This window comes from Brachyhypopomus gauderio, chromosome 18 (genome assembly GCF_052324685.1).
Source record: "Brachyhypopomus gauderio isolate BG-103 chromosome 18, BGAUD_0.2, whole genome shotgun sequence".
NCBI classification, from domain to species: Eukaryota; Metazoa; Chordata; class Actinopteri; order Gymnotiformes; family Hypopomidae; genus Brachyhypopomus; species Brachyhypopomus gauderio.
This window is the reverse complement of record NC_135228.1, coordinates 4,758,251-4,781,900: the sequence shown is the minus strand read 5'-3', so window position 1 is coordinate 4,781,900 and position 23,650 is coordinate 4,758,251. Positions and strand designations below refer to the sequence as shown.

General features: G+C 44.3%; 1 protein-coding gene across 1 annotated transcript in view; it reads left to right on the top strand.

Annotated features, from left to right (window-relative positions):
- The window catches only part of LOC143482197 (NACHT, LRR and PYD domains-containing protein 3-like), a 70,154-nt gene extending 49,004 nt beyond the window's left edge, over nt 1-21,150 (top strand). The window contains exons 13-16 of the mRNA XM_076980482.1: nt 15,229-15,405; nt 15,609-15,785; nt 19,204-19,380; nt 19,482-21,150. Of these exons, the coding sequence (XP_076836597.1) occupies nt 15,229-15,405; nt 15,609-15,785; nt 19,204-19,380; nt 19,482-19,503 (553 nt within the window). The 3' untranslated portion in view covers nt 19,504-21,150. The remainder of the gene's footprint in view (nt 1-15,228; nt 15,406-15,608; nt 15,786-19,203; nt 19,381-19,481) is intronic.
- Nucleotides 21,151-23,650: the final 2,500 nt, after the last annotated feature.

Here is a 23,650-nt window from a genome sequence, read left to right as displayed (position 1 = left end):
CTCCTTGTGTTAGTGGAGACAGACAGTAGTACTAGAACTCATAGTATTAGTGGAAACAGACAGTAGTACTAGAGCTCCTTGTGTTAATAATATTTTGCTTTGGTGGAATGTGTGTGTTTATAACAGTGTGCTGCTGTGACCATTTATCATGAAGATTTATTGATGAGGAATAATGTTAACTTGTTTTTAGGTTCAGACTTATTATTTTGAACATGTCACATTTGGCGTGTGACAGCTTTATTTATTTTTAATTTATTTGAGAAACAATTCAAAGTTACAGTCAAAGTGAACAAGGAGAGCACAATAGAACAAAATTACTCAACACCAATATGCAAATATATTAGACAAGGGCACATATTTAACATGAAATAAAGACGTCTGCTGAGTCTTGTGGTCTTGCACCATAAACATTTCAAACATTTGAAAACATTTCAGTTTTCATTAGATTATAATCACACTTTTACATGTAGGTCAAAAAGTCAAACATCAGTGTGTTGTTGTATAATGGTTTCAGGTTGAATGACACTGTGGCGAGACTTTATTGTTTTTTTGGATACAGCAGTATTGGTAACTAGTTCTAAAATCAAATGTCTTTCCATGGTTCATTTTACAAAGAATGTTCTCAGTAAACATAAATGTAAACTGTGTATGACCACACTGTCAGTTTAAAGGTGGTGAGGATGTACTAATGTGAGTGATGACAGACTACAGGTTACTTCAGAGTAGAGATGAAACTCCCGTTTTCAGATGATGTTTCAGTCTCTGCTGTAGTAGACCTGCCAGTAGACCTGTTGACTGTAACTACTGTCTCATATGAAGATGCACAAACTGATGCACTGACTAAGTATAATCGCCTTTTTTAATAGAATGTTAAATGTAGCGGATATACTGTTTAATTATGAATTATGACACGGGGCACCATCCTGATCGCACAGGAACCAAGGTTTTGATAACAGGAACAGGTGGATTATGGTTGTATCAGACTTATTACTGAAGGGTTCTGAATCCATGCAGTGACCTAATACCATCAACCAAAATATGTATTTACCACCATAATCAAATTAATGACTAAATGTTCAAATTTATTGAATGGTTATTATCACAGTTATAAGCAATAAATGTGGGATAATTTGGCTCAGAAGAATAGCTAATCCTAATGAGTAAACTTGTTAGTATGAATCAAAAGGAAAGCCATAAAACAAGTTATTATTATATTCCTAAGAATGGACTATGTAGCTAAAGTAAACCTTCCCTAAACAAAGTAGGACCAAGGGGAAAGTGAGGACTTTAGGAGGAAATCAGAAACAGCGCAGAACCTCCAGACTGAGGCTATTGAAGAGCGCTAGTCATACCAAACGTTATGGAGAGAGAGGACTCTACAGAAACAGGCTGGCACCCGAAGCAACATGTGACTGCAGGCTTATTTTGAAGATGGAGGGGAACCCGTCCGTGGGCGGTCAACTGTCAACATTTTCAAAGGCAGACTGGACTCGACGAGCTGTCTTGGAACGCGGATCTTGACCTTGCAGTTGGTGCTTACATGACCTGGGGAACTTTCTCAAATTCAGTTCTCAGATGTTCACTGAGTCGGTCTAGTTCAGGCTGCTCCCAACTTCTTTGGTTAGTGAAGTCTGTGCAGGAGGCCACAGTGATGGCTCACAGGTGATCAGTCAAACCTTTGTCTGCGTGTGTTATCTTGATGTTGGCTACACTGAAGATTAATCTAAAATATATATTTGCTGGCCGAGAATCATTAACTTTAACTGAATTAACTGAGTAAAATGACTAGATGAAATAGTTCTAAGTCCTTATTTTTGTCTTGAGAGGCTAAATGGATGTTTCTTGGAGCCTGGGACCGGTAGCGATGTTGTAGCTTTGGTCTCACTCAACTCCACTAACTCTGAATGTGGAGCACTAATTAATCATACACCAATAGAGAAACATTGGTTGAATAAGAGAGCCTTAACTCCTCCATTGATGATAGGGGTCCTTCCCCCGGTTGAAATTATGGAAAGTTTGGTGTCTCTAGACTCATTTTGCAAATTTACTTCCTTTAGGCTAGATGTGTTTGTCTTTGCCCCAAGACAAACACATCCAGTGTTTGTCTTGGGGCAAAAGTTCTAAGAATCTCTGAAATGTTGCCTTCTTGGAGATGAGTATTGATGAATATCAGAGGGGGAGAGGCAGTTAAAGTCCAGATAAGTCCCTCAAATTTAAGATAAGATTAGTTCCTCAAAATTTTGGATAACAGTCCTTCCTGGACTTGTGACTTCAGAGTTCCTCAGCAGAAAGGTTGCTGAAAGAAATGGTTTCTTGGAGATTTTCACTTCTTGCTGCAGGACCCCTTAAAGGACCAGAGACAGTTAATGAGTCTACTTTATGACACTTCCTGTGGTCAGTAGCACAGCTAGGCCAGAATTCAAGATACCCTTGAGCCAGACTACTTCTGAACTACAGGATTCAATGTCATTACTTATTATTTCGATTAAACAGGCTCACTTAGACAGGAATTAAACTTATACCAAGAAGCACAATTAACCATAGACAGATAGACAAACAATTTAGGAATAAAGACAACAAGTGCTATGTGCTGAGTTCATGCTCATTTAAGTACTCAACAAACAGGTGAGTCTTCGGTCTACGTTTGAAGATGGCAAGAGGCACTGCAGTCCGAGCAGCTATTGGAAGATCCTTCCACCATCTTGGAGACAGGACAGAGAATAGTCTTGAATTTTGTCTTCCGTGAGACTTTAAGCATGGAGTCTCATAAATCATAAAGCATAGCCTACATAAAGCATAATGCATTACTTCATGTTAGTCAACACCACTTACTCTGCACTTCATATAAACGCAGCGTTAACTAATGCACCTGTTACATGTTTACTTAACGTTAGTTAATTATTGTTAATGTGTTACTTCATGTGTTGTTCATATTAACTAATGCATTAGTTAACGTTAGTAAGTAAACACTTAATGTAAAGTGTTACCAATATATTTACCAGTTGTGAAACACTCTTTATAATGCCAACCTCATATGTTGATGTTTAGTGTTGTTGGTGAAGTAACATCTGATTAGAAGATGGAGGCCTCCACTCCAGTCCAGACCAACATCACAGATTAGACCAACATCACAGCTCAGACAGGAGGGAACATCTGTGCTCCTCAGATCCATGGGAGTCACTTTCATGCACCAGTGACATTGATCTTTCCATGTGGAGGTAAAAGATCAATCTGAATGTTAAGATGATCAGAGACCACAGTTAATTATTTATAATATTTATATATTATTTATAATTATTATTTATAATTATTTATAATTATTTATTTATGTGTATATACATACGAGGTGCATGGATACAATTCTGACAGTTGTAAATCTTCCTTTCAAAGTTCATTATCACGTGTTTTATATACAAAACCCAAAACCAGAAAAGTTGGCACGTTGTGTAAATCGTAAATAAAAACAGAATACAATGACTTGCAAATCATTTTCAACCTATATGCAATTGAACACACTGCAAAGACCACATACTTAACGTTCGAACTGGTAAACTTTGTTATTTTTTGCAATTATTAGCTCATTTGGAATTTGATGCCTGCAACATGTTTCAAAAAAGCTGGCACAAGTGACAAAGAAGACAGAAAAATTTGAGGAATGCTCGTCAAACACTTATTTGGAATATCCCACAGGTGAACATGCTAATTGGGAACAGGTGGGTGCCATGATTGGGTATAAAAGCAGCTTCCTTGACATGCTCAGTCATTCACATAGAAGGATGGGGTGAGGGTCACCACTTTGTGAAGAAATGCGTGGGCAAATTGTCGAACAGTTCAAGAACAACTTTTCTCAACGAGCTATTGCAAGGAATTTAGGAATTTCACCATCTACGGTCCGTGATATCATCAAAAGGTTCCGAGGATCTGGAGAAATCACTACACGTAAGGGGCAAGGCCGAAAACCAACACTGAATGCCCGTGACCTTTGATCCCTCAGGCGGTACTGCATCAAAAACCGACATCAGTGTGTAAAGGATATCACCACATGGGCTCAGGAATACTTCAGAAAACCACTGTCAGTAACTACAGTTCATCGCTACATCTGTAAGTGCAAGTTAAAGCTCTACTATGCAAAGCAAAAGCCATTTATCAACAAGATCCAGAAACGCCGCCGGCTTTGCTGGGCCCGAGCTCATCTGAGATGGACTGATGCAAAGTGGAAAAGTGTTCTGTGGTCTGATGAGTCCACATTTCAAATTGTCTTTGGAAACTGTGGACGTCATGTCTTACGGACCAAAGAGGAAAAGAACCATCCGGACTGTTATAGGCGCAAAGTTCAAAAGCCAGCATCTGTGATGGTATGGGGTGAATTAGTGCCCAAGGCATGGATAACTTAGACATCTGTGAAGGCACCATTAATGCTGAAAGGTACATACAGGTTTTGGAGCAACATATGCTGCCATCCAAGCGACGTCTTTTTCATGGACGCCCCTGCTTATTTCAGCAAGACAATGCCAAGCTACATTCTGCACGTGTTACAACAGCGTGGCTTCATAGCAAAAGAGTGCGGGTCCTCCCCTGGCCTGCCTGCAGACCAGACCTGTCCCCCATTGAAAATGTGTGGCGCATTATGAAGCGTAAAATACGACAACGGAGACCCCGGACTGTTGAACAACTTAAGCTGTACATCAAGCAAGAATGGGGAAGAATTCCACCTGAAAAGCTTCAAAAATTGGTCTCCTCAGTTCCCAAACGTTTACTGAGTGTTGTTAAAAGGAAAGGTGATGTAACACAGTGGTAAAAATGTCCCTGTGCCAACTTTTTTGCAATGTGTTGCTGCCATTGAATTCTAAGTTAATGGTTATTTGCAAAACAAAATAAAGTTTCTCCGTTCGAACATTAAATATATTGTCTTTGCATTCTATTCAGCTGAATATGGGTTGAAAAAGATTTGCAGGTCATTGTATTCTGTTTTTATTTACGATTTACACAACGTGCCAACTTTTCTGGTTTTGGGTTTTGTATATAAAACACGTGATAATGAACTTTGAAAGGAAGATTTACAACTGTCAGAATTGTATTCATGCACCTCGTATGTATATACACATAAATAAATTAATGACGTTAATAAGGTTAATAAAGTTGGGATTTTCCACTGTTCTCTCCTCCAGTTCATGAAAAGTCCAGTTCCTGCACCAGCCCAGTTCAGACTGGAGGTTCTTCAGAGACTCCTGCACTCAGTGAAGGTCTGTTTATACACATCATTGATTATGTACTGAAGATCACATCTGAATATACACATCACTAATTATGTACTGAAGATCACATCTGAATATACACATCACTAATTATGTACTGAAGATCACATCTAAATATACACATCACTGATTATGTACTGAAGATCACATCTGAATATACACATCACTGATTATGTACTGAAGATCACATCTGAATATACTCATCACTGATGATGTACTGAAGATCATATCAGAATATACACCAAACATAATATAATATTACTTAATTCTTTACCAGTTTTTTAAAGGTAGGTGTACTACAACTGATGTTTTCTAAAACAGAAGTTAAGAGTTCTAGCTATTGTATTTACAATGGGTTGATGTTTTCCTAACAGAAATTGTGTGTATTTGAGGGTAGTGCAGTTAACTTGGTTTTAGTGGCTTAGTGGTTGTGTGACGGGCAGGGTGAGTGAAATAAAATGGAAGCAATCACGCCAATTCTCATGGAAAAAAGATGGTTTAATGAAGAAAGTGCGCAAACCAAAAACCCGTGACTTAGATCCGAATTAAGGATATAATAACCAGCGGTCAACTGGTACAAAGACAAGACATACAGTTGTGATCAAATTTATTCAACCCCCAATGCTGCGAAGGGTTTTATGGAATTCAGTGCACATTTGTAATTGTGTTCATAATGAAATCTTACAAGGACTTGTTAAAGAACTAAATGCAACTAAGATAGCATCATTTTTTTTGTCATAAAGTATTAAATGGCCTTTTTGTGATTTCTTCATTGACACAATTATTCAACCCCTTTACGACTACCACTCCTAAGAACAGAGGTTCATTCCAGTGTTTTCCATCAGGTATTGAAAACATCTGTGGATGTCAACGAGCAGCAATCAAGCATGATAAGCACCAATTAGGCAGATTTAAAAGGACTGTGATACTCAGCTCCTTCTAGACATCTACTGGTGTGTTTCCAAGCATGGTGAAGGCAAGAGAATGGTCCCAGAAGACAAGAGAAGAGGTTATTGCTCTTCACAAGAATGGCAATGGATATAAAAAGATTGCGAAGTTGTTAAATATTCCAAGAGACACTATCGGAAGTATCATTCGCAAGTTCAAGTTAAAGGGCACAGTGGAAACGTTACCTGGTCGTGGCAGAAAGAAGATCCTGACCGCGACTGCTGTGCGCTACCTGAAGCGTAATGTGGAGAAAAATCCCCGCGTGACTGCTAAGGAACTGAAAAAAGACCTGTCAGATGTGGGCACTGAAGTTTCAGCTCAGACAATAAGGCGCGCACTGCATAATGAAGACCTCCATGCCAGAACGCCCAGACGCACCCCCTTGCTGACTCCAAAGAACAAGAAAAGTCGACTGCAGTATGCCAAAAGTCATGTGGACAAGCCACAAAGGTTTTGGAACAGTGTACTGTGGTCAGATGAAACTAAATTAGAACTGTTTGGGACAATGGACCAGCGCTATGTTTGGAGAAGGAAGAACCAGGCTTATGAACAAAAGAACACCTTGCCTACTGTGAAGCATGGCGGGGGGTCAATTATGCTTTGGGGCTGTTTTGCTTCTAATGGTACAGGAAAGCTTCAACGTGTGCAGGGTACCATGAATTCCCTTCAGTACCAGGAGATCTTGGAGGAAAATGTGATGGAGTCAGTCACAAACCTGCGGCTTGGAAGACGTTGGACCTTCCAACAGGACAATGATCCGAAGCACACATCCAAGTCCACTAGAGCATGGTTGAACATGAAAGGCTGGAACATTCTAGAGTGGCCATCGCAATCACCAGACTTAAATCCAATTGAGAACCTCTGGTGGGACCTAAAGAAGGCAGTTGCAGTGCGCAAGCCTAAGAATGTGACTGAACTGGAGGCTTTTGCCCATGAAGAATGGGCTAAGATACCCATAGGTCGCTGCAAGACACTTGTGTCAAGCTATGCTTCACGCTTGAAAGCTGTCATAACTGGAAAAGGATGTTGTACTAAGTACTAAAAAATAATGTCACTAGGGGGTTGAATAAAACTGATAATGATGTGAGCACAGTAAAGACATTTGTGGTTATTCCATCATAAATATTATGTTATGTTTGTCTAATTTATAAGTGCCTCTTTGATATAATTGTAAATAAGATGACTGAAATGATCAAAATCAATGTCAAACTGGCCAAAACACTTTATTTCAGTGGGGGTTGAATAAATTTGATCACAACTGTATATAGGCAAACAAATGACTCTCAGGTGAGACGGATCACGGGCTCCGCCCACCTGAGGGACGCACACAACACAACATTAAACAGGACAGCTGCCACTGTAAACGGGGGCGACCAGTAGGGGCCCTCCGTACTGTAACAGATCCCCCCTCCAAGGCGCACTCCCCTCCACCGGCTGTGCGGCACACAGTGGCAGCACACAAAACACAGGGGCAGGAAGGCAGGGACACACCCCCTGCAGTCCAGAAGCTGAAACACAGAACACAAACATAAGTTAGCTCATCTCCCTGGGACCCTGGGCCGACTGGGCCATCAATGAGATGACAACCACGCCCCAGTCGGTCACAGGGCCATCGCACCCTAGCGGACTTCTGACTGCTGAGCCCCCCCATGGTGTGCCGACGGAGAGCAACAGCTCCCCACTCGTCCGTGGTGCCTGAGTGCGCAGGGTGCCTACCAGGGGCACGGCTACTCCACCCACTAACCGCTTCCGGCTACCTTACCTCTCAGAGCTGACCCCTGCGTTTGCTAGGGGTCACCCCAGGCTCCTGGGGAGTCAACCCCTCCCGGGGCCCCTCATTGCAAGGTGGACTCCTCCACCCAACCCAGGAGCACCAGAGACCAGGGCCCTGGCAAATCCGCCACAGGAACACCCTGGTCACCCCGAGCTCGAAGGGGAGGGTTTCCTTCTGGAGAACCCCACGCTGTCCAGGAGAGTCGCCTCTCGCCACCAGGGCCTGCACACACAGCATTTCACAACCATGAGTACACACCACATGTACGTAGAGAACCCTGACCATCTCGGCACCCCGCACCCAGGGGGAGGGGTCTCCATCTCAGCAGGAGGGGACACCAAACAACTCCCCTCATTCAGCAGGGGAGAGGCCCCTACCGGCTCCGGAGAACACCCTCGGTAAGGGCCTCCATTGGAGCTATACCCTCCGTACCACTCACCACCGTAGCACAGGACCTCCACTGGACCCCCTCCCAACACACATTAAAGGGGGAGGTGCATACGAGGAATTTACATAAATCAAATCACGCAACATGCTAGGACAAAACGAACATGCAAAGACAAAATACAAACAAACGGACAGGACCTACACACGTGCGCACTCTGAACACCGTGACGCACCTACTCCAGCTCTCTCTCTCACCATCTCTCTCACTGGGCAGTACCCCTCCTGCCCTCGCTGCAAACCCTCCTCCGGGTGCAGCGCGGCTGGCGGACGTGCCAGGTGCAGCGCGGCTGGCGGACGTGCCCGGTGCAGCGCGGCTGTCGTACGCACCCGGTGCAGCACAGCTGTCGTACGCGTCCAGGGCAAGGCAGCTGTCGTACGCGCCCGGTGCAGCGCGGCTGTCGTACGCGCCCGGTGCAGCGCGGCTGTCGTATGCGCCGTGTTGGCCGCAAGGGAGCTCCTCCTCTGTGCCCTGGCTCCACTCCATGGACTGCTCCGGGCTGCCACCCTGCACTTTCCATTGCACTTTCGCCGGAGCAGTCGGAGGATGGACACTTCACCGAACCCCCTTTCCAATCCCGGCTGCTCTCTCAGAGGGGAGCGGACTCTACTCCTCTCCCTCCGAATAGGAGCCTTCCTCCTCCTCCCCGTCTTCCTCTACGGTGGGAGAGAGACCTACAGGGGGAGGGAGGTAGTCCTCCTCCTCAGACTCCTCCTCCTCTTCTTCGCCGTAGTCGTCAGGGACCGCGTAGCTCACAGATGGGAGGAAGACCTCCCCCTCCTCGCCACCGTGGTCGTCGGTGGAGGCTTCGCATACCGAGGGGGGGTAGGCCTCCTCCTCCTCGCCACCGTAGTCAATGGTGGAGGCGTCATAATCCGAGGGGGGGTAGGCTTCCTCCTCCTCGCCACCGTAGTCAATGGTGCAGGCGTCGTAATCTGAGGGGGGGTAGGCTTCCTCCTCCTCGCCACCGTAGTTAATGGTGGAGGCTTCGCCTACCGAAGGAGAATAGTCCTCCTCTTCTTCCTGCTCCTCCAGGAGACTCAGGAGTAAAGCAACTTTCTGCTCTACTGGAGGATCCACACTGTTCACTGGAGATACTAGAGTGAGTTACTGACTTAGTAATATCTTCTCTCTTTTTCTCTCTCTATCAGTCTCTTTCTCTCTCTCTTTCTCTCTCTCTCTCTCTCTCTCTCTCACACACACACACACACACACACAGTCAATATCCTCTCTCTCTTGCACTCTCTCTCCCTCTCTCTCACACACACACACGCATATACAAACACAAACACACATATCGTGACCACTAAGCCAAAATCTTTAAACGTATTTAAATCTCCCAGAGACACACGACACACCACTCTGGGTATTACTTCAGTTAATTAAGGTAATGTCATGAATACCCCATGTAATATAATATGCCTAAGGTTTAGAGATTTCACAGGCCAACTGGTTTCACACACCCCAATCATTTGAATTTTCCAACCAGATGGATAAAAACAACATCACTGCAGTTGTACAGATATACGTTTTGTATATAAAACACCTCATAATGTCACCATCCGTCAAGGGTAAAACCACACAATAAGCTGGACCCGCTGGAACTTATATCCCTCACCAAACCCTTCCTTGACACGCCCCCTTTCACTAGCAACTTAAACATGGGAGACACACAGAGAAAGAGATAGATAGTCTCCCACAAAAAACAGATTCACAGTACAACTCATGGAGCAACCTGGCCAGGATCACTTTAAATAAACGAGTCCAAACTTTACTGTGGACTCCCACATGCGTGCACCGCTATTCCAATGTTGCTGCTTTGTGATAGACCATGATCAACTCCACCAGCACTCGTGACGAACACTCCTACAACAATGAAGAACAACCACATCGGCAAACATATCCACACTCTATTCACGCACAAAGAAACACAGTAAGAAGTAAAACTACCCTTTAACCTGCTTGTACAGCGCGTTGACCGAAACGCCACGGTATCCCCAGGAAACCCTTGCTCTCGTTCCTCTGATCCCAGAAGTCTGGAAGTTCCTACCATCGCAGTTTAAAAAGAGGCGCTTGTCCAATCAGTACACAATTGTTGTAACAGAAAACACACCTGTAACTCACCGAACAAACCTTGCATAAATAAAACAAAAAAACCCATCAATTTCACCCAACCAAATCACATCTTTGACACGCTCCCTTGTTAAACAACTGGTCATCCCAACCATTATTCCACATAATCGTCTACCCAAATTATTACATTGAGATCGCCGCATTCCCACTTCAGGACCCCCCACCCCCTCAGATATGGAGACTTGGTCACCTACTCGGGATACCTCAACTGCTTCCTCAGCCTGCACTGCATCAGTGTTGGGACTCACCTTGGGAGGCCTAAATAAAACTGGGAAATTTACAGGCCACCACCCAAACTCTTGGCTCCTCCCATAATTGTAGGCCACTCCCATTGCATCTTCATGGCCCTCCCTGCCCATGACCCATCTATCTAGCCGGTACAAATATTATGATGAACAGGTCGGGAAGACATAAGCTGGGTAGTTGCCGGGAAGTTGTTTTACCACCACATGGAAGTCATGAAGTAGGACTCTTTCCCCAGGCAAAAGTGTCACAAAACACGCTCCACAGTTCTGGTACTCATGGTCCTATAGCTGCTGCCGATAACTTCCTTCCACAGCTAGTTGATATGCCAACTGAAGCTGACTACAGTGTCTTTGTACCCACTCAAGGGGTGTCCCTCTCTCCTCCTGACTCATTTCCATTTGTTGAGCCACTGGAAGACAGGCATGATGGCCAAATCCAAAGGGGGCCAGACCAGTGTGTGGGGTATTATTATAAATGTGGACCAATTCTGGCAAAAACTCATTCCATCGTGCTGTTCAGGACCAAAGTTATTCAAAAGATGAAGGATAGTCTGGTTCATACACTCAAGCCCCATTTGCCTGGGGGTGATTATGGGGTCGTATGGACCTTACGACACCCGTAAAGGTTGCATAGTTGCTTGGTAAGAGCAGCCTCAAATGCTCAATTTCATTTCAAGAAATTCAAGAATTTCATCGCTGAGCTGGACCAAGGGCTTCCAGGTGACCTGCCGCTGCACTCCACTGTGAGATGACTGTCAAAAGGGAAGGTACTTTTTTGCTTATTTTAGCTTTTAGATGTCGTGAAACTGTTAATGGAAGAGAAGAACAAGAACTACCCTGAGCTCTTGGACCCCGGTAGTCTACACAGAACCACCAGGAGCCATCCTTTTTCTTGACTAAAACTACAGGTGCTGGCCAGGGGCTCAAACTCTCTCTAATGACTCCACAATCCAACATGCTCTGAAGCAAAGCCCTCAGTTCAGCATACATACTAGGAGGTACTAGTTGAAACCACTCCTGAACAGGTGCAGGCATAGTATGATAAACAGAATTAGTGCGGGTTGCAACTACATACTTTCTGAGGTGTATGCAAACATACTATCGGCGCCCCCCACATTCCACCCCCCACCCCCACCAACTCTGCAAATAATTTTCTGGCATCGATTTGGCGCCCCCTCTAGTGCAGCGCCCCTATGCGTCGCATACGCAGCATACCCCCTTTTTGCGCCACTGAGTGCAACCATAACTTCCTCCCCCTGTGCAAATACTTCCTTCCACTCCTCCAGCAATTCTTGCAACTTCTGTGCTTGCCCATTGTCAATCCTTTAGCTTGATGGGACAAAGAGCTCAATTGAGTGGGGAGCGCACTACATACCAGTCGCACCTCTACTTCCACTACTTTTTCATCCCTCTGATTTAGCACCAACTTATAAGGTGGTTGTACGTCATCAGGGTCAAGTTGACTTACTCAGGCCAGAGGGTGTCTTGGGACTAGAGACACAGGGTAGGAATGTGGGTCACAAACCCTCAAGAGAACCCTACCTCCCTAGACGTCAGTAATTGCATGGCCTACACACCACTTAATTGCCCCCATAACAGTCTTCCAATAACACACTTTCCTGCCTGGACATTGAGGCTTGTGGAACATGGGCCCATAACGCAGTCTCGGCCTGTGGGGCCAGTATAACTGAGCCCTGCTGTCGAAGTCTAGCTACACAAAGGCTTTTATCATACTTGACCTCTGCCCCCAATCGTCTACAGGCCGCAAATGCTTGATTCCATGCCACTCTAGCTGGCACCATTATATTATTCACAACCGGATTTACCCCTTAAGAAATGGTGTGGTGTCTTAAGAGAGATACTGTTGACTACGCCAAATTGTTGTCATGACCACTAAGCCCCTGCCAAGACCGTTAAATTCATTTAAATCTCTCAGAGATACACAACACACCACTCTGGGTATTACTTCAATTTATTAAGATAATTTCAAGAAGACCCCATATACTATAATATGCCTAAAAAGGGCAATGTATCAAAAAAGGAGAAAGGGTTTAGACATTTCACAGGCCAACTGACTACACACACCCCAATCATTTGAATTATCCAACCAGATGGACAACACACATCACTGCAATCTGTACTTTTATATATAAAACACCTCAATAAAGTCACACAGTAAGACAAGCTAAAACGATTTAAAATATCACTCACCAAACCCTTCCTTGATAGCCTCGCCCCCTTCACTAGCAACTCTAAAACATGGGAAACACATGGGGAAGGGGATAGAAAAAAAAAGAAACAATCGATCGGCGTCCCCCACAGCGATAAAACAAACACATTCACAGTACAACTCACGGAGTCCATGCTATATTTACACACAAAGAAACACAGTAAGAAGTAAAACTTTCCTTTATCTTGCTTGTACAGCGCATTGACAAAAAAACAAAAAAACAACCATTTCACCCAATGGTGATTTGATTTCAAATCACATACCCCATCCTGATACACACCACTGCATGTCTCTCCTGAATACACACAGTGTCTGTATTTATGCGAGTGTGTGTGTTGATCTGTGAGGAGTTTTTCTCCTTCTCTCTACAGTCTGTCTTTCTGCAGTATTAGAGAGGAAGGCTGTGATGCTCTGTGTTCAGCTCTGACGTCAAACCCCTCATCACACCTGCGAGAGCTGAATCTGGACCACAATGAACCAGGAGACTCAGGAGTGAAGCAGCTCTCTGCTCTACTGGAGGATCCACATTGTACACTGGAGAAACTAGTGTAGGTTACTGATTTACTGGCTCTTTATCCACACACATACATTCAATATCCTCTCCCTTGTCGTTGAAATATGAACGTTTGCAGTTGGCAAGAACAGTCAATGGTGGGTAGGATAATAAAGTAAGGCAAAAACAGCAACGGCAATTAAGTTGGACTCCAGTTCACCCAGGCTCTCAACCTAATAAGTAAAAAAACAGATTAAAATATTACCCAAGATTCCCCATACAGACAACTTTTCCCTAAATACCTCTCCCACCAAGCCAACACTACTACAAATACACCTCGCACATACCTGTACTGGTCCAAAGTTGAGCGCAACAGTAAACTATTTGCAAGTCACCAGAGCATCAACGCAGGGCACACCAAAATGTTGCACCTCACCCTGCAACTTGGGTCAGTATTTATACATTATTTATACATTCCCCCCTAATAATTAGTTGTTATTTTAAATTGGGCTGCAGCTGAGATTAGCCCACTACCGTAATAGATGGAATAAAAGCACCCCCTGCCCAATGGGACTTAAAAGAAGTTTCTCAGTCCAAAATATTTGGCTGGTTACACACACACACAGTTAATATCTTCTCTGTCTCTCTTGTACTCACACATAGACACAGTCAGTATCCACTTTTTCTCTGAGACACAGACTATCAGTTTATTAATTAGATTTACATACTCTTGCTTGTTCTCTCTACAAACACACACAAATCACTGCATGTGTGCACACACACTGTCTGTTTGTGTATGTGTTGATCTGTGTCAGGTGTTTTTCTCCTCTCTACAGTCTGTCTTGGTGCAGTATTACAGAGGAAGGCTGTGCTGCTCTGTCTTCAGCTCTGAGGTCAAACCCCTCATCACACCTGAGAGAGCTGAATCTGAACTGGAATGAACCAGGAGACTCAGGAGTGAAGCAGCTCTCTGCTCTACTAGAGGATCCACATTGTACACTGGAGATACTAGAGTGAGTTACTGACTTACTGACTCTTTACACACACATACACACACACACACACACACACACACACACAAACACACAGAGTCAGTATGCGCCTTTTTTCTCTGAGACACACATTATCACTGTATTAGGTTCACATACACACACTTTCTTGCTTGTTTTCTGTCTACAAACACACACACACGTACACGTCACTGCATGTCTTCTGAAAACACACACAGTGTCTGTGTTTGCTCGAGAGTATGTGTGTTGATCTGTAACTGTGAGGAAGTTTTCTCCTTCTCTCTACAGTCTGTCTTACTGCAGTATTAGAGAGGAAGGCTGTGCTGTTCTGTGTTCAGCTCTGAGGTCAAACCCTTCATCACACCTGAGAGAGCTGAATCTGAACCACAATAAACCAGGAGACTCAGGAGTGAAGCAGCTCTCTGCTCTACTGGAGGATCCACACTGTACACTGGAAATACTAGAGTGAGTTACTGACTTACTGACTCTTTATAAATACACACACACACACCCACACACACACACACACACACACACACACACACACACATACACACACACACACAGAGAGAGAGAGAGAGAGAGAGAGAGAGAGAGAGAGAGAGCACTTCATGCCTCTTGTGAACACACAGTGTCTGTTTATATGTGTGTGTTGATCTGTAAGTGTGAGGAGTTTTTCCTCTTTCTCTCTACAGTCTGTCTAGGTGCAGTATTACAGAGGAAGGCTGTGCTGCTCTGTGTTCAGCTCTGAGATCAAATCCCTCATCACACCTGAGAGAGCTGAATCTGGGCCTTAATAAACCAGGAGACTCAGGAGTGAAGCAGCTCTCTGCTCTACTGAAGTATCCACACTGTACATTAGATATACTAGAGTGAGTTACTGACTCTTTACACACACACACACACACACACACACACATACACACACACACACACACACACACACACACACACACACACACACACACACACACATCACTGCATGTCTCTCCTCAATACACCCACAGTGTCTGTGTTTTTGTGAGTGTGTGTGTTGATCTGTAAGTGTGAGGAGTTTTTCTCCTTCTCTCTACAGTCTGTCTTACTGCAATATTAGAGAGGAAGGTTGTGCTGCTCTGTGTTCAGCTCTGAGGTCAAACCCCTCATCACACCTGAGAGAGCTGAATCTGAACCATAATAAACCAGGAGATTCAGGAGTGAAGCAGCTCTCTGCTCTACTGAAGTATCCACACTGTACATTAGATATACTAGAGTGAGTTACTGACTCTTTACACACACACACACACACACACACACACACACACACACACACACACACACACAACGTCCACGTCCTTTCTCTTGGTCTCTAAAGATTCAGTTTCAAGGAATCTTTTTATTAATTCATGTAATTTACTATATTATTGCCAAGCATTTTAACAATAGATGAGAAATAAAATAAGTTACTGACTTACTGATTCTTTATACACACATACACACACAGTCAATATCCTCACTCTCTCTGTCTCTCTCTCTCTCTCTCTGTCTCACACACACACACATACACACACACACACACACACACACACACACACACACACACACACACACACACACACACACACACACACACACACACACACTCACCAGGTCACACACACACACATGCACACCCATACACACATTCTCCCTCTTTGTCTCTCCCATAGTCAATATCCCTTTTTTCTCTGAGACATACGCGAGACTAAAGGTTAGCCCTAGCCACCCGGCTATACCATTGCTATTCCTCGCGAACGTTTGCTCCCTCGATAACAAACTGGTCTACATTCGACTCCAGCGAACTACCCAGCGTGAGTTCAGAGACTGCTGTGTTTTAATCTTCATGGAATCGTGGCTGAGCAACAACATTCCAGACAGCGCCATTCAGCTAGCGGGGCTAACCGCGTTCAGAGCGTATAGGAGTGCGGCCCTGTCCGGGAAGACCCGCGGTGTAGGCGTGTGTGTTTACATCAACACGGAATGGTGCAACAACGCTGTGACTGTCGCTAGACACTGCTCTCCGCTAGTGGAGTTCCTGATAGTCAAATGTAGACCTTTTTATTTGGCACAAGAACTCTTCGCTGATAGCCGCCGTGTACATACCACATAGCGCTAGTGCTAATGCTAAGGAGGCATTATGCGAACTGTACAGAGCTATCAGCGATCTGCTAAATAACCCCCCAGATGGACTGTTCATTATCGCCGGAGATTTCAACCATGCAAATCTCAAGTCAGTCCTCCCTAAATTCCATCAACATGTGGACTTTGCAACGAGAGGAGCGAACGCACTGAATCTTGTTTATACAAACATCCCCAGCGCGTACCAGGTGGAGCCCCGCCCCCACCTTGCGCTCTCGGACCACATGTCTGTGTGGCTCACCCCAGCCTACAGACCACTCATCAGACGCTCCAGACCAGTTCAGAAGCAGGTGAGAACCTGGCCGGCAGGAGCCGTCTCTGCCCTTCAGGACTGTTTTGAGTGCACCGCATGGGACATGTTCATGAAGGCTGCAACTGATGGCGACACAGTTAACCTGGAAGAGTACACAGCATCAGTCACTGGCTACAACAGCAAGTGCATTGATGATGTTACTGTCTCCAGGACCATCACCACACGCCCAAACCAGAAGCCGTGGATGACTGCTGAGGTACGTGCGCTGCTAAGGACCCGTGACTCAGCCTTCAGAGTGGGTGACAAGGTGCCCTGAGGAAAGCAAGGGCCAAACTGTCACGAGCCATCAGAGAGGAAAAGCACGCACATGCCCAGAGAATCCACAGCCACTTCAAAGACACTGGTGACACACGCGCATGTGGCAGGGCATCCGGGCAATCACCAACTACAGGACAACACCACCGTCCTGTGACGGTGATGCCTCCCTCCATGGTTCGAGGCACAAAACGACACGTTGGCAAGGAAGACCACGCCCAAGCCAGACGAGCAGGTGTTGTGTCTGTCTGCAGTGGATGTGAGGAGAAGTCTGCGCAGAGTCATCCCACGCAAAGCTGCAGGTCCAGACCAAATCCCCAGCAGGGTGCTCAGGGAATGTGCAGAACAACTGACAGATGTTCTCACGGACATCTTCAACATCTCCCTGAGCAGCTCCACTGTCCCAACGTGTCTCAAGACCACCACCATCGTCCCTGTGCCAAAGAAGTCCACAGTGTACTGCCTCAACGACTACCGTCCCATCGCACTCACCCTCATCATCATGAAGTGCTTCGAGAGGCTAGTCATGAGGAACATCAAGACCCAACTGCCCCCCTCACTAGACCCCCTGCAATTTGTGTATTGTCCCAACAGCTCCACGGACGATGCCATCACCACCACCCTTCATCTCTCCCTCACCCACCTGGAGAAGAAGGACACCTACGCCAGAATGCTGTTCATAGACTTCAGTTCAGCATTCAACACCATCATCCCACAGAAACTCATCGGGAAACTAAGCCTGCTGGGCTTAAACACACACCTCTGTAACTGGGTCCTGGACTTCCTGACTGGGAGGCCCCAGTCAGTCCGGATTGGGAACAGCACCTCCAGCACCATCACACTGAACACCGGGGTCCCCCAGGGCAGTGTTCTGAGTCCTCTGCTGTTCACCCTGCTGACTGTAGCAAAACACAGTTCAAATCACATCATTAAGTTCGCCGATGACACAACAGTGCTGGTTCTCATCAGCAAAGGCGATGAGTCAGCGTACAGAGAGGAGGTGCAGCAGCTGACAGACTGGTGTAAAGACAACAACCTACAGAGGCACCATAGAGAACATCCTGAGCAGATGCACCACTGCCTGGTTTGGGAACTGCAATGTCTCCGACCACAAGACCCTCCAGCGTATAGTGAGGACAGCTGAGAGGATCATTGGAGTCTCTCTCCCCTCCATCATGAACATTTACACCACCCGCAAAACAACCAGCATTGTGGATGACCCCACCCACCCCTCCCACAAACTGTTCTCCCTCCTCCCATCGGGAAGAAGGTACCGCAGCATCCGGTCCAACACGGCCAGACTCTGCAACAGCTCCCTCCCACAAACCATCAGACTTCAACGCCAGACACTGAACTGATGGACTTCTCCTCCATACATACACACACACTCACCCACACACACCCAACCACTTATCCCTGACAGTGTGAAGGCACTTGCACTACACACACTACAGTACTTCACTGCGACAGGGACTCCCTTTGCACATATACGGTGTATTGCACACGGCACAATTTGCACTAACCAAACCTACCTCTTACACTTCTGTCTTCTAGTGAAGTGTCTGTCTGCACTCTGTATACTGTACTGTCTATATTGTGTTGTACTGTCTGTCTGCACTTGTGTTGCACTTATGTTCTGTCTGCACTGTGTTTTATGTTGCACCATGGTCCTGGAGGAACATTGTTTCGTTTCACTGTGTACTCCGTATGTAGTTGAAATGACAATAAAACCTCTTGACTTGATGACATACACTATCACTGTATTAATTAGACTCACATACACACACTTTCTTGCTTGTTCTCTCAACAAAAACACACACACACACACACACACACACACACACACACATCTGCATGTCTCTCTGGAATACACACACAGTGTCTGTTTTTACCTGAGTGTGGGCTGATCTGCAAGTGTGAGGAGTTCTTCTCCTTCTCTCTACAGTCTGTCTAACTGCAGTATTACAGAGGAAGGCTGTGCTGCTCTGGCTTCAGCTTTGAGGTCAAACCCCTCATCACACCTTAGAACACTGAATCTGAGAGACATTGAACCTGGAGGCTCAGGAGTGAAGCAGCTCTCTGCTCTACTGGACGATCCACACTGTCCACTGGAGATGCTAAGGTTAGTATTTTAAATTAATTGAGTTTGTACATAGAGTGTGATGTCTGACTGTGACGAGTGTGTTCATGTGTAATGATTCTGTACTATTCTCTGTCTTACAGTATCTCACCACTAGGGATCTGACCTAGTCTGTGCCTCATATACAGAGAAGAGGACAACCAAACATTTTATACTTTATTTGATTCCATATACAATAAATAACATCATCAGGAATATAAAAAAAAAAACATCCAGCATGTTCATTTCTCAAGTAAAATTTAAAGGATAAAGAAAACAGTAGGGGTGGGAATCGTTTACTATCTCACAATTCGATTCGATTCTGATTTTGGGGGCCACGATTCGATTCAAATTCAATTCAAAGTGATTTTCGATTCAAAAACAATTTTTTTTTAATTTATAAAAATTTCTGCTTCAGTCTATAAAATCTGCATGATCTACTACAGTCTGCTTTGCAAGACAAAATGGCAAATACAGAAAATAAAGTGTCTTTCACATTTATTTAACAAAAATAAAGTGCTTTGGTAAAATAAAATGCTTTTTGTTGTGTTACCAAAATTCTTGTGCTTCATTTTGCAAGCTGTCAGGGCTGGCTCGGATGCTGTACCCCCAGCCGTTGCTAGGGGCACCAGAGTCAGTCCCAGACTAAACCGGCGTAATCAGCAGTGATTCGTCTCAGCTGTTTGTTCTTAAGGAAGCTTGTGGAGACGGATCACTGCTGAATCGTTTGGTTATGCAGGTATGTTCTGTAATGGAAATTTTATAATTTCCCTTTATGCCAGGCTTTCTTAGTATATATTAAACACATGAGATGTATATGTTAGGGCTATGTTAATCAGGGCACTGAAGCCATTCAGTGTCTGGTATGGCTCAGTAGGCCTCTGCCACGTCATCGGCCCACTCTGGGTGCCTAATGTTCCTAGGGTGACCTCGCTCTTATCCATACTGGAGACACCAGCTGGTCTCCTAATCTCAACATGGAAGTGGCCACGGCAGCACTCGGTCCATCATGCCATCATGAGGATGCTGAGCGTGGATGGGGCATGCGAGGGGAGAGGCCAATATACATCTGTCAAATCGTGTTAAATAAACACACAGAGAAGGAAAAAAATAAAACAACTTTATTGTTCTGTGTTTTTACACTGAAAACTGCATTTTTACACTGATAACTACTAAATTAACACTAAAGACCCTTAAAAAATATACAATCCTGTTATAAAACAAGAAATTCTTGTAATTGGTGTGTGTAATTTGTGTGTGTGGCCCAAGCAATGCACAGCGACGTGAAGTGGGACCTCTGGGCTTATAGAGGAGTGCAATAAATGAGGAACAGGTGCGTGATATGATGAGTGAATCAGTAGGTGGGGGATCAAGACCTAGGGAGTGAATGGGAGGTGGAGTTTTGTGAATTGGGCAGTTCCCCTGTGGCTTCAGACCAGCCTAGCGTGATAAGTTTAGTCTCCATGTTAGTCCTGTGTATTTGAGCCCTGTATTTTGTCTTGTTCATCACTGATCTTTGTTTGTCATACAGCCCTGGTCTTGGTGTTTGTGTTCATCTCTGTGGTAAAGTTTATTCTGTCTGTTACGTGTATTATGTCTTCTAGTTATTGTCGTGGAAATTTTCTAATAAATGGATGAGGACTCAGACGTGGTTAAAATGATTGATTTAATAAGACAAAAATCACGCAGACATGAGAGTCTCATTCAAGCATGACACTCTGAAGGAAGAGGGCAGTCCTCTTCCCTTTTATACACAGTTCAACAGTTCTAACAGGCAAGTTATTATTAGCACAGCATGTACCAAAATACAGGTATCCAGCAGGCTACTTTTACCTAACGTGTGTGTATCTCCTAATATGGACTCTCCTAGAGTTAGTGGAAGAAACTGGTGTATCAATAGAATGCAAAGACAGCTGAATCCCAGGATAGTGGACTAGTGACACTCAGTTGACAAAGTGCTCTGACCTTCTGCACTTTGCCTGACCTTGGCCATAGTATGGAACACATGAGCTAAACCTGGTTACACTGAATCACACTAAGTCAGTGTGTAGTCCTTCTGCTTAGCCAAAATGGACAAATACTAACTCATAAGTATTATAATAATCTCTAAACATAATCTAATCAATGATAATTAATCAATAATCAATAATTTCTGTCACATTATTTACAGAGGTTTAAATTCATGGGTTTAAGTACAGGGGTTTAAACACATGGGTAAAATGTAGGGTTTTAAACAAATGAGTGTCATGATGCTGAGTGTCATTGTAACGCAGCATATGCTGTGGACAGTGATGGCTAAGTTACCTTGAGAAAGTAATCCGATTACTGATTACTCCTTTTAAAAGTAACTTAGTTACGTTACATATTACTTGATTTTAAAAGTAACTACGTTAGATTACAAGTTACTTTAGTAGTTACATTCAGCAGCAAAATAAATTTTTCCAATACTCACTTTATTGGAAGTGCATTTTTAACAGTAACAATGTATTGAAGCAGGTTCGGTAACCGAGGCAGAAACTGCTTAATCCAAAAATCCCGAGGAGGGAAACTTTATTGATAATGCAACCCTGGCGCCCCCCCCCCCGTGTCACTTTAGGGCGAGACTCGCCGTGAGCAGTAGTAGTCGCTACAGTATCTCCTGACATTACGTTTGTGTAGCTGCGCGTTATTATTTGTAAATATATTTGTAAAAGTAATACAAGCGAACTGGGGTGGGTTTCCCGAAACGTTCGTAGCGCCAAGTACTTTGTAACCTCGTATGAAACGTACGAGGTTAAGAAGTACTTAGCGCCAGGGGCGATTTTAGGATCTGGTCTTTAGGGGTGCCCAGCCCCCAGTGCTCACAGAGGCACATTTTTTCTCACCAATTGAGGCGAACTAGTACATTTATAAATTTTGGAGCCGTATTAGTTTTGCTTTGAGTTGTTTTCCCCTACAACATTCAATCTTAAATCAAGTACAAATCATTGTGTTTTTAGCATGTAAACTGAAAAATTTAATTAACTTGAACGGTTAGTTTTTTGTGCTTGTTTTGAGTTCAAATGAGTTAAAATAGGGTAAAATTTAAAGTAAGACCGATTAAGTTCATTATACTTAAAATAAGCAAAATAATCCTAAAACTTGCAATGCCTAGTAAGTCAAAAATTCTTATCAGAGAAAAAAAAGATTTATTGCCTTAAAATGACTTAATTTTACTTGTTAAGATTTTCATTTTATTTTTTTTTGCAGTGAAGAAACATACCTTCTCACCCCAGCTCAGGTGCTGGCTGCCTCGCAGATCCAGAAATGTAGAATGTGAACAGCTAGCTTACGACCAGAACAAAATGCCAAGCTGTAGACAATTCTAGCAGCAAACAGCCGCGTGAATGTGCCAACCAATCAGAAGAGATATAGTTGATAAGTGGACTGGTCACAAGCCTCGAAGCAGGGTTGCCAGATTGGCCAGTCGAACCAAAGTATTGCGCAGGTGCAGAGCAAGTTTTTTGCATAATATAATATTTAAAAAATGTGTTGAGCCAGGGGGTGCTGAGCAACCTCACGGTGGTGCTCTAGCACCACTAAAAATACCCTAGCCTCGCCCCTGCTTAGCGCTACGAACGTTTCGGGAAACCCACCCCTGTTCAGTCAGCTTGTGAAACGAAATACCATTACAATTTCAAGCATTTTAAAGTAGGCGACATTAGTCAAAATTCCAGCACTTTTCAAACGTGGAACACAGTGCAACATTAAAATTCTTCAGGTAAAATGTTTCTTCCTCTGTTTTTGAGGGATGTTTCTTTATACTACCACACATCCTTACGGGAGGACACTGCACAGAATGACGTGTAAAACGCGCTCGCGCTCTCACAGGGTCGTGCGCAGCGTGCGGAGTCGAGCGCTACGATCAGATGCAAAAGTAGAACTGAGCCAAGAAAAAAGCAAAAATATATATTTTTACTAGGGAAAATAAAAATAGTAACGCACAGTTATTTGGATAAGTAACTTTAATCTGATTACTGGACTGGAAATAGTAGCGCGTTATATTACTCGTTACCGAAAAAAGTGGTAAGATTAGAGTAACGCGTTACTAAGTAACGCGTTACTGACATCACTGGCTGTGGAGTGAGGAGGCAGACACAAACGCTGAGGAGAGCGAGATTTAATAAAGGGAAGTCCAAACTCAGGGTCGAATAAGAAGGCAGAGGTCCGATAGGAGTTCCGAACAAGAAACACAGAGAGACATGACTGAACGATATACTATAAATAAAACCTGCAGAACGCAGAACAAATGAAA